Source organism: Eublepharis macularius, chromosome 9, assembly GCF_028583425.1.
Source record: "Eublepharis macularius isolate TG4126 chromosome 9, MPM_Emac_v1.0, whole genome shotgun sequence".
Lineage (NCBI taxonomy): Eukaryota > Metazoa > Chordata > Lepidosauria > Squamata > Eublepharidae > Eublepharis > Eublepharis macularius.
In genome coordinates this window covers 77,620,472-77,633,102 of record NC_072798.1, presented here as the reverse complement: position 1 = coordinate 77,633,102, position 12,631 = coordinate 77,620,472, and the positions used below count along the sequence as shown (strand labels likewise).

The 12,631-nt window shown below is 40.7% G+C and overlaps 1 protein-coding gene across 1 annotated transcript in view; it reads right to left on the bottom strand.

Moving 5' to 3' along the window:
• Nucleotides 1-12,631, bottom strand: part of TES (testin LIM domain protein) — a 43,480-nt gene that overhangs the window by 7,626 nt on the left and 23,223 nt on the right. Inside the window, exons 3-5 of the mRNA XM_054989127.1 lie at nt 4,375-4,627; nt 2,567-2,902; nt 439-654 (exon numbers count right to left, since the gene is read on the bottom strand). Of these exons, the coding sequence (XP_054845102.1) occupies nt 439-654; nt 2,567-2,902; nt 4,375-4,627 (805 nt within the window). The remainder of the gene's footprint in view (nt 1-438; nt 655-2,566; nt 2,903-4,374; nt 4,628-12,631) is intronic.

Here is a 12,631-nt window from a genome sequence, read left to right as displayed (position 1 = left end):
ACAAATCTCCAAGTAACATAGAATTGCCAGTAGACTAATCTATTATTGAGAAACCCCATCTACTGAGGAAAATAATCCATGCATGGCTGACCTGTTGGGTCCCATAAGAGGCAGAAGCCACATGGGTCTGCAGCTCACCTATGGGCACAAGCCCCCATAGACAGCACGTGCACTGGGCTCTCGTATACCACTCCTGCCTGTTCCATGGTTCAGGATTAGACAAATTCATGAAGTCGTAACTACTAGACAGAACTGCCAAATTCTTAATATCCTTGAGAAAACGAAAGAGGTCCATCACTTTGCAAGCTTCCAAGAAGGGTCTGGTTGGCTGCTCTTAGACAGAAAACTGGACGAAATGGATCCTGGCCTAACCAACAAAGCATATCTTATAGGAAGGGATCTCTAGTTAAGATAAACAAAGAAGGGAATTCTGCTTACCTCATCGCATCCAGCACAGCGGGGTTTTTCACTGTCACAGTAGTGTCTGCCACAGTACAGCTTGCCGTTCTTCCAGAAGTAGATCATATCTACTAGGAGTTCACCACAGGTACAGCAGACAAAACAAGCCGGGTGCCAGAGCTTGTCATAGCCAGCCCGCTCAGCATAGACGGCTGGGTCTCCTTCTTTCATACTCAGTTTGCACCGGAAACAGGACTGCAAAGAAACAAAAGTGTCATGCTGGGCTTTCTGGAGGAAACTTGTGTATAAAGAAGCAGTTTACTGAAATATGCAACAATGGCACTGCTTTGGGTACAGTTTCATGCGAAGCTGCTCAACAGAGGGCAATTGTTGTAGCAAAACACGTTTAGCTAGAATAATCAGACCTCCCCTCAGAAATGTTACATTGCATTCAAAAGGCTTTGGAAACCAATTGAAAGCAACAAAACGGAAATATGATGAGCTGAATCCCCCATGGAGCAAGATTTTTATCTCACTAATACCACTACACATTAGTAACACTTGAGTTACGCCAGTATTCATTGTATAAGAATAATATCCACAGCTCCTTTTCATTAAAATGAAGAGAAGAGAGATTTTGATGTGAGAGAGGAAAAAAATGTTCTTTCTGCCGTAAGAAACTGAAGAACCACCATGGCTGTCACTTTGGAAGAGGACTGGAAGATGACAGAACTCCACTGCACCACCATCAATATAGACCGAAAAATGCGTCGGGGCAAATGAGTTCATCAAATTGGTGCAATATTTAGATAGCTGTGATGCTGTGGATATCTTTGAGTTACAGAGGCCATTTCATGCTTTATCAAGTTATCTCAGCATTACAGTGTGGATATTATTCTCAGCTCTAATTCACCAACATCTTGGTGAGAGCATGGTATAGTTGCTAGAGTATTGGACTTAGAGGAGACTCAAGTTCAAATCTCCGCTCTGCTATGAAAGCTTGCTGGATGATCTTGGGCTAGTCGCGCACTCTCAGCCTAACCTACCTCATAGGGTAATTGTGAGGATTAGTTGGAGAACTACGTAAGCCACTTTGGGTCTCCCGTGGGGAGAAAGTTGGGATATAAAAGAAGTAAAATAAAAATAAATAAATGTTATGGATCTAAAAACGTCTCTCTAATCTAAGCAGTTAACAGAAATAATTCCCCCCTGTCAAAATGTACTTGTAGACAATAACTGTGATCCAGAGAAATGTGCACAAGGGACTTGTGAGCAACAGTGACCCACTCTCCCAAAATGATGAAATTTCTCTCAGTAGCAGGGCTGAGGGGAGAGATGCCATTAGAGAAAAACAAGACTCTGCAAGGCCTAAGGAACTAGTTTCTTAGTTTTTTGGAATCGTGGCCAGTTGATTTGCTACAATATCTATAAGCAACAGACAGTTTCCAGTTCTTGCTTTCAACGGATGAGCAGAGCTAGCAGAGCATGGCCTCTCCACACGGAAATCAGTTCTGGGCTCTTAGTGAAACATTAAGCAAGACCAAGCGTCTTGCTTTGCTTCTGTTCACAGCACGCACTCCCTTTCAATCCAGAGAGCTTTATTTTTCCCTGCAAGGATGTGTCTGTTTTCACCTTGAGGGGAAAAAAACAGCAACAGCAAAAAATAAACTCACCGCACTCCTCCTTCTGGGAACTAATGGCTCTCATTTAAATATAGCATGGCATCCTCTCCAACCATCTCAGAGAAGTAGAAATATTGATCTCAATGCAGCTGCTGATCTGGGCACATTCGGCTAAAGTCTAGATAGCAGCTGCTTAATTGACAAATTAATTAAGTGGAGGAAAATCATAGATTTCATGCTCTGCTCCCCCAGTAGTTACCTCCACAAATTAAAACATTACACTTGAGAATATATCTTTGGCTATAATGGAATTATTGCCAGTGGGGAGACCTAGAAGAATTCACGTTTGTCTTGCTAATGTTAGCTCTTTAAAAAAAGTTCTGCAACTTTCAATAGCTAAAAACCTAAAAAGTGATGCACCAACTGTGGAAAGGACATTAGCATACCGTAAGTTTTTTAAAGTGATATGGTTGCATACCACTCCCCTAGGTTTGCTCCTCTTTGCAGTTTGTTCCAAAGAAATAGCCATAGACACACACACTTACATATTGGGATCCCTTCTGACCAGCCAGCTTGTCTTCCATCGCTCCTACTGTGGCCGAGGTGCCCCTCTCTCCGTTACTGGGAACATTTTTATCACCACTTTTCGCTTCCACTTCACTTGGGAGCTTGACATCTCCCACTCCGAGTGCCTCGTTCTTGTATTTCTTCACAAACTGCTCCATCTGCTTCACTTCATTAGGAGTCAGCTCGTGGCATTTGGAAGGATCCTGATCGTGAGCAGGCAGCTGCTTCGCCAACTGTTTCTTTCGGTACTGAGCGCCTTCTGAGCCAGCCACGGGCTGTTTCTCCTTCGGAAGCATCTGCATATAGTGTCTTGCCTAAAAAGCCAGGAGTGATTGCCAGAATTAAGTTATCAGATGGCCCTGCGACAAATACAGCTTTCCAAACAAAAGGCGCATTAGCAGCTCTCTGCAAAAATGGTTACTAGGATGAGGGGCCAGGTGAGGATGGTGAAGCTGGACGGGCAGAGGGACCAGCTCGTTGTGGGGATAGAAGCCAAATGCAGGCATAACCGAATGCAGGGGTTTTACAGTACAAAGGCATGAGTTTACTCCAGTGGAATAAACATGCTCTAACACTGTTTAGATAATACTGAATCTCTTTGGATACTTACTGCACAGGCAGCTTCAGATTTACTAATTGCAATCTTTGCTTTTTACAAAGGAAGAATACTCAATGCCTGTGTTTCTAATGCCATCCGGCATGTCCCCACGGTTTGAACAAAAACTTAAAAGCTTATTTTAAATAATGAAAAATGGATTGAAAAATAACCCTGCAGAGGAACATTTTTTTTATCAAGTCCCCAGAAACCTCTTGTGATTAGAAGCCACACACAGATTGCCAGACTCCTGCTTTAGGTCACACAGCAAAGCAGCTCATAAACTGAACTTGGGGCTGAAACATTAAAAAAAAAATCCCAACAAGGCTATCCAAGTACCTCATCTAGAAGAATGGTTAATAAAAAGGGAGCTTTGGTTTTGGATGACAACACTGAATTCGTTCTGACCATATACAGTAACAGAAATGTGGTAGGCCTGAGTGTTTTTCTTAGCTTTTAAACAATGACATAAATTGTGCACGTTTTCCAACAAGATGACCTGTTTCTGAAAGTCTTTTTAGAATGGCTCATTTGGGAATTCATATATCATCTTAAGTGGTGGTGAACATTGCTAACACCAATGTTTAATCCTAGCCATTAACGCCATCTCTCTCTCTCCTGCCCCAACTCTCTCACCCCCCCCCCACCTTCTCCTTTCCAATTCAGCACTTGACAGTTTCATAGCACTCAGAGGCTTACAAGATTAGATAAAGGTAAAGGTAGTCCCCCGTGCAAGCGCGGAGTCATTACTGACCCATGGAGGGAGGTTGCATCGTGACAGTTTCTTGGCAGACTTTTTGTTATGGGGTGGTTTGTCATTGCCTTCTCCAGTCATCTACCCTTTACCCCCAGGAAACGGTACTCATTTTACCAACCTCGGAAGGATGGAAGGCTGAGTCAGCTGTGAGCAGGCTACCTGAACCCGGCTTCCGCCAGGATCGAACTCAGGTCGTGAGCAGAGCTTGGGCTGCAGTACTGCAGCTTACCACTCTGCACCGTGAGGCTCTTACAAGATTAGATGTATTCCTTTATGTTCATTTTTCCAGTGGAAGTCACAGCTTATGGCTACCAAGAAACTGGCTGAATGATAAAGTTGCTTTAAATCAATACCGTACTCTGAATGATCTTTAGACCCAATCCCATCCATTCATCATCCCATTTGTCCAAACCCCATGAACATATGTATCTCACCAGGGTTTGATTCTGAACAGGAGGTGCCCATTCATAAGTCACTGTGTTGATAGACACATTCTTCTTGGCCGCCACTGGATTAGTCAGTATCATGACATTGCGCTTGTACACAGGGATGCCATCAGTTTTCAGCTTTGCAATAAGGGTTGTATATTTTGTGTCCTCAAAGAGTTTCCCCACTTTACGATCATCCTCATTGCTGGTGGGAACATCGTGCTCCTCTTGCCCACACTTGCAGTTTCGACATATTTTTCTAGTGGTTCAAGAGAAAGCCATAATTAAACTGGGATCATGAGTGCTGCCCAGAAGGCTGAAGAAGCCTGGGGCACGTGTGGTGTGGGAGTGGGCAGAGCTTGCCACACACCCCACAAGGAGTAAAAACAATTCATTTAGCCTGTTCCATACCGTAACAACGTTTTAAGCGATCACTTAAACTTTAGTTCAGCATCTATTTGGTTTCCTGTGTGAACAGTGCTTAAAATTTACATCACCGGGGTTAGAGATGGGTCTCATTATGTCAGCACTATAGGTTAAGATTTTAATGGCTGATTTGGCAGGGTTGGTGTCAATGGTTCCCACCGGAAGCAGAGGGCTCCTTGTTTTGTGGGAGCCCAAAGCAAGTTGCCCTCTGAGATAGTATCAGTAATCACACAAAAAAGGGTGCGAAGTCCTGTTATAAAGGCTATTTTGGAAGGCATGCTGCAAACCCTGTAAATTTGGCACTGTTTATGCATGCGGAGGGTATAACGCCTCCTATCTATTCCTTCCCAGTAAAAATGGCACTTTAGTGAAATCATATGACTCAATATTCCAGAATCATTCTCTGTTTTACCGTCTAGGAGCAAGTTTCAGGTGAACAGCCATGTTCGTCTGCAGTAGATGAGCAAGGTTTGAGTCCAGTAGTACCTTATGGGCCAACAAAGAGTTTCCAGGGTATAAACTTTTGAGAATCAGGCTCCCTTCTTCAGGTATCTGGCAAAACTCTTTGTGGTCTTTAAGGTGTTACTGGACTCAAATATTGCTTGTCTAGGAACAAGCATCCTGTTCTCTATGGCAGAGGAGCAGCCTGGGAATGAGTGCAAGAGATCTTTCCACTTTAAAAGGTGCAAGAGGCATTTCCACTTTAAAATGTCTTCAAATGAGACATTTTAGCATATTCGGTAATAAATAAAATCCAATCACTAGCCATCCAAAACATCCATAGAACTTCAACTGCTAATAATCCTACCTGCCAAAGTAGATTTAAGCTGTCCTCCCAAATCACTCCAGCCCCTGGGCCTTCCAGAAAATAAACAGCCTTGTACGGATGGCACCTGCCTCACCTCCTGAGGGAGGGAATTCCACTGTCCATCCTGATCAGTCTCACTTCAGCTATGGAATGTTTCCACAGAGAGGCACCACGTGTGGATTTCATTAATAAAAAGTTCAACCGTTTTGTCCTGTAGTTCTCTCTCACAAGTACATATTCCTGTTCATCCCTTACTATAAATCCTCTCACAAAGCACAAATTACAAAGATGGCATGGTGCTGTCACATGACAAACAGGTCAGTCAGCATCGCAACCCTCTCAGGCCCAACAGTGAGGCACAATAACCTTCTCACGTGAGCTGCCCATCCAGCACAAGTCCTTTCATTCAGATGCTCCAAACACACCAGCCTGGAATTACACCCTGGAAGCTGAATTCAGCAGAAACAGCACAGTGTATCAAGGATTTGATGAACTGAAGCAACTTCATCGGAACATGGATGTAGAATATATCATCCCATTTGGCTGTTCTTCCAATCCAGTTACCTGATCTCTTGAGGATTTCCCTCCCACAACATGTATCAGACAAACCCAGAATCCAAGAGGATCTGGTTAAGATTTTCTTACTATACATTCATTTTTAGAGGATATTGACCTTATTTATGCATCAAAAGGTAACAGTAGGGCACTTTAATCTTTACTGAATTTGAATTGTGTTATTAGCATTCAGCAGGAATTGTCTCAATTTCCAAAGCCGCCTTTTTAATTGCGAGGTGTTATCAATACCAGTTCATGTTAAAGAGCCCTGCAACTGTTAGTCTGTAACTAGTTTTACACCTATGGTATAAGCACTTCCATGCAGATTTCTGTACTCCAAATTATAACATTCAAATAATGTGTGAAGAAATGGTGTGTGTGTGTGTGTGTGTCTATGTTAAATAAATAGGCAAAAACCAAAGGAACAAATTCAGCTACTTCTCCCACATTGTAGAACTGAAAATTTCTTTGAAAAAAAAAAGATTCCCTGACACTTTTCAGAATCAAAAAGATATGCTAGTATTCCCTCATCCCCCCCTTCTACCTTAGCAGGAGGGGAAGAAAGAAAAAAATAGGCCTCTTGGGCAGCAGAAAAAGAACCCTCAGCTTCACTCACAACAAAAGCCAAACTTCTGGCAACCTAGTTTTTTAAAAAAACTATTTGAAAAGAAAAATAAAAGATAAAAAATAAGCCTCACAGATAATAGAAATAAACATATGACGAGAGTAGCAAGAGATCTGCACGTAAGAATCCATAAAAAGTTTCGAAATATCTAAAAAAAAGGTCTATCCGCAGTTGTCATCTCTATGCCATGCATTCAAAGACTGATAAAGGCGCCCGAGTGCTTAAAGAATTCTTCTTAATACTCAAAACCAGAACTTGAAAGGAGGCAGCAAAGAATATTCTCTGTAGCTATTAATAGAGTGACATATTGAATCAGTAGGAGAAATATTCACTATATTTTCACACCGTTTCTTTGAAGGCAGCATAAACCTCCTCCATTATATCTTCCCAATAACCTTGTAAAAATAGGTTATACCGAGAGAGCGGGTGACTGGCCCAAGGTCACCCAGTGAACAACTGTCAGTATATGGATCTGAACCCAGATCTCGGCAGTGCTAAATCCAACACTATGATTATGGCTGCCAGCCTCCAGGTGGGGCCTGGAGATCTCCCAGGATTACAAATGATCTCCAGGAGATGGAGATCAGTCCCCCTAGAGAAAACGGCTCCTTTAGTGGGCAGACTTTATGACATTGTACTCCACTGAGCTCTCGCCCTGCCCCATAGGATCCACCCCCCCCCCCCAAAATCCAGGACTTTCCCAACCCTAATAATATTGTACTTTTCTTGTTATTTGCTATGGCTGTGCTGAAGCAATAAATATTGATTGATTGATTGATTGATTGATTGATTGATTGATTGATTGATTGATTGATTGATTGATTGATTGATTGATTGAATTTCCCAACCTGGAGTTGGCAAGCCTAATTGTGATCCCTGCTCTATACTGATACTGTTCATGTGATTAGATTCTGTCTGTTCAGGAAGTCTTTTATCTTGGAGTTTCTTATACAAGGAAATCTGCTCAATAGATACATTAAATATTTTTTAACATATGCTCCTCAGTTTTGCCATTTATTTTGCTATCCAGTGTTACTCTGTGTGGTCTGTAAACATGTGGGATAGTACATGCCTTGTGCAAACGAGCCTGCTTCCCAATCCAGACTCAAGAGTCACACAAGATAGGTAACAGTAGGAGAGAAACCTCTCCCCGGCTGTCAGTAGCTTTCTGTCCTAGCACAAGTTGCTGACTTAAGGTTTAAACACCCAACTAGAGGAGAATTAGCCCCAAATCTGGAATTAGATCACCACTCTCTATTTTTAGGATATTTTTGAGAAAGTGATGGGCCTCCAATGTAAGGTTGAATGAAGATGGAAGCAGATTTCGCAGAATAATCAGATGAAGTTTACTGAGAGAAACCAAAGCACAAGTACAAAAATACTAACATGTCCAAAAATCCCTGCAGCCAAACATTCACACAATAGTTATCCACACTGTGCAGCACATATCTCAAAGAAGGGGGCGGGGGGCAGGAGAAAGAGAAGAACAACAAGGAGGGTGGAGGGAAGATACTATCTATAACGTGCTGTTTCGGGACCTCATGTGGGGTGGTTTAGGAGCCTGCAGACATCTGGGTGATCCAAGAGGACCTGAGGCTTACAGCTGCCTGAGGGTTAGGAGTTCCAGGAGGAGCTGCTTGGCAAGGCAGTCAAGTAGAAGTTCAAACAGCAGATCAAGTAGGAGACTAGAAGGAGCCAAAGTGAAGCTGAACTGAACGTGTTGAGTAGCTCTTATCACAGAGGCTGGAAACAAGAGACAAGAGATGGAAGTTTGATTTTCACGGAGTAGGAGAGAGGGTCAGGTGCCCAGTGCGAACCTGTGGTCTGCTTGGGAGGCAGGGAAGGCCTGAGGTGGGGATTTTGGGAGGGAGCTTCAAAGCCGAATGCTTGCGAAATAAGGATAAGCAACATCAGCAACAGTTTCCTTCAGTTACAGGTTGAGCTCTCCAAATGTTGTTTCAACCATGACCAGAATCAGGGTATTGTATTTCTTAAAAGAATTTTTATTGGATTAGAAACATATAATAACAATTATAATCACAGTCTTTAATTTTTTCTAATTCTAACCCCCTCCCTTTCCCCCCCTTTTTGTTGACTTCCAAAAGTTTTCCAACCCCCTATCCACTTTCCCTCTACTCCCTTCATACTTATTTTATTTATTTATTATAATATACTTTCAGATTCTTCTAAGCACTATTTCCACTTCCTTTCACATATAGGTTGTTATATAAATTGTCATATAAATAAACTCCTCTTAATCTATCTTCTTCATTAAAACTACTAATAATATTCATTTTGATAACCTGTGTTTTATCTTACTCCTTCTATTCTCTTCGATATGGGACAAACAATTTGCCCCCCTTTATACATCAATTCCAATACTGCTATACACATACTTATTATACACACTTATTGTCATTTACTTAGGCTTCTATTCTATATATTGTTCTTTATCTATACATATACCATAAGTCTAACAATTAGACCTATCTTTAAATTTACGTATGTATGTATATATTCACTCTATGTTATACGGTTATCTTTCCAAAAAATATAGATTAGTTAATTTCTATCCCAATAATTCTCATAGTATCAACACTATTGCTACTTAATATAATACTTAAAAGTCATATAAAGTTGCTTAGAATTTTTCCATTAACTCTCCACCCCCTTGGTATAGTCACTTCTCTCCTCCTGTGTACCTCAATAGTTTTCAAACTGCCACAGTTCTCCTCCCACCTCCCATTTTTTCACCAGATATTGCTTCAGCTTTCCCCAGTCCGTGTTAAACTGCCCTGGATCAAGGTCTCTCAGTTTTCTTGTCATTTTGTCCATCTCCGCCATGTACAGCAATTTGTAAATCCAGTCCTCAGTAGTTGGCACTTCTTGTACTTTCCACTTCTGCGCATACAAAAGTCTGGCTGCTGCCGTCATATAAAATATCAATGTCCTATGTTGTGCTGGGATGTCTTCCATTCCCAAGTTCAGTAGCAGGAGTTCTGGGTTCTTATTAACTTGAAATTGTAAAATCTCACTCATTACTCTTATTATTTCCCCCCAGTACTGCCTAGCTACCTCGCAAGTCCACCACATGTGATACATTGATCCCTCATGTTTTTTACATTTCCAGCATTTATTAGACATATTCGAATTCCCTAGCGCAATCTTCTTTGGCGTCAGATACCAACGGTAGATCATTTTGTAAATATTCTCTTTAATATTGGTACATGTCGTGATTTTCAATGTATGTTTCCACAAGTATTCCCACGCCTCCATTGTTATTTCTTTGTTGAAGTTTATAGCCCACTTCACCATTTGCACTTTGACTATCTCATCTTCAGTATACCATTTTAACAACACTTTGTAAACCTTGGAAATTTCCTTTTGGTCTTCTTGTAAAATTACTTTCTCTAATTCTGAGTCCTCCATCCTTATCCCTCCCTTCGCACAGTCTGAGTAATAAAGATCTCTAACTTGTCTATATTGAAACCAGTTGTAGTTTGGAGACAACTCTTGTTGCGTTCTTATTCTTATTTTAGAAGATTCTATTTGAGTTATCTCCTTGTACGTTAAACACTGTTGTTCATTGTCGACCATTCTTGGATCTATTACTTCATATGGAACCACCCAAGAGGGAATTCCTTCTTGTAGGTATTCTTTATACTTCTTCCAGATTGTAAAGAGGCTTCTCCGAATATAGTGATGCAGAAACATAGAATCTGCTTTTACTTTATCATACCATAGGTATGCATGCCATCCAAATAATTTTTTGTATCCCTCTAAGGCCAGCAGTTTGCGATTTTTCAACATGATCCAATCCTTCAACCATACCAGACAGATTGCATCATAATAAAGTCTCAAGTTGGGCAGTTGCATTCCCCCTCTTTCTTTTGCATCCTGTAACACTTTCATTTTCACTCGAGGCTTCTTGCCTGCCCACACAAACTCTGATATTTTCCTCTGCCATTTATCAAATTGCTTGGAGTCCCTAATGATTGGTATCGTCTGTAACAGAAACATAACTCTTGGTAACACGTTCATCTTGATTACTGCAATTCTTCCCAGCCATGACAAGTTCAGTCTATTCCATTTAATCAAATCATGCTCTATTTGAGTCCATAATTTCTCATAATTATTCTTGAATAGATCTATATTTTTTGCAGTCAATTCAATTCCCAAATACTTCACCTTACTTGTTACCTCACAATCTGTTATTTCCGTTAATAACTGTTGTTTTTGTTTAGTCATATTCTTACATAAAATCTTTGATTTCTTTTTGTTTACATAGAAACCTGCCAAGTCTCCAAACTCTTTAATTTTTTCTGTTACCTTGGGCATGTTTTCAATTGGATCTTCCACAATTAACATTATATCATCTGCAAACGCTCTGACCTTATAGGAAAAGTCTTTTATCTTTATACCACGGATTGCATTGTCTTCTCGAATCTGCATCATCAAAATTTCAAGAACCAAAATAAACAACAATGGGGATAGCGGGCAACCTTGTCTTGTACCCTTTCCAATAATCAATTTTTTAGTCAGCTCGTCATTCACCACAATTGCTGCACTCTGGTCTCTATAAATTTCTCTCACTGCTCTTATGAACCTTTCCCCCATTTGTAGCTGTTCCATGGTGGCAAACATAAAGTCCCAGTTCAAATTGTCAAATGCTTTTTCAGCGTCTACAAAGAAGAAACCAACCTCCTTATCACATCGCCTGTCATAGTATTCTATAGCGTTTATAACTGTCCTTAGGTTGTCTCTAATTTGTCTATTTGGTAAAAAGCCTGCTTGTTCTTCTCCAATAACTTCGGCTAACCATCCCTTTATTCTCTCCGCCAAGATCTTTGCAAAAATCTTGTAGTCATTATTGAGTAAAGAGATAGGTCTATAGTTTTTGACATTGGTCAAGTCCTGTCCTTCTTTGGGGATCAATGATATATTTGCTTCACTCCAGGTATCTGGGATCCTTTGGTCCCTCAAAACACCATTGATCACCTCTTTTAAAAACAGTACCAGTTCATTGGCCATTGCCTTGTAAAACTTAGCTGTAAGTCCATCAGGCCCTGGCGCTTTTCCCAAGTTTGTTAACTGTATTGCCTTCCTTATCTCTTCTTCTGTTACTTCGCTGTTTAGTTTAACTCTCCACTCCTCGGAAATTACTGGAAGCTTCATTTTCTCCAGATATGCGGCTATCACATCTTTATTCACTTCTTTCTTATCATACAATTTAGCGTAGAATTTATAAAAGGCTCTGCTAATAGCGACCTGTTCCAAGTGTACTTTATTGTCATCACATATTTTATTTATTATCTTTTTCTCCTTTCTTTTCTTCAATTGCCATGCCAAAAATTTCCCAGGTTTATTCGCCCCTTCAAACGACTTTTGATTCAGTCTTTTGAGATTCCATTCCAGTTCTTTATTGTTCATAGCCGTCAACTGCTCCTGAAGGATTTTAATATCCTGATATATTTTCTTTTTCCCTGGTCTTTTCTTCAGCTGTATTTCTTTGGCTTTTATTTTTTCCATAATCTCCTGTCTCTTCTCCTCTTTTTTCCTTCGAAGTCTTCCATTTAAGTCCATTAATACACCTCTGATTACTGCTTTATACGTGTCCCATACCTTGTTGGTTGGTACTTCTTGATTCATGTTGTACTGTATGAAGAATTTAGTCTCCCTTCTCAACATTTCCATATTTTCTCCCTCTTGCAACAAATCCTCATTTATTCTCCATCCTTTTCTCTTAGTTCTTTTTCCAAATTTCCACATAATTGGGTTATGATCTGAGCCTACCATGGGCATTATTTCTGCTTCCTTAGTCCAAAGTACTAAGTCCTTTGAGGCCCAGA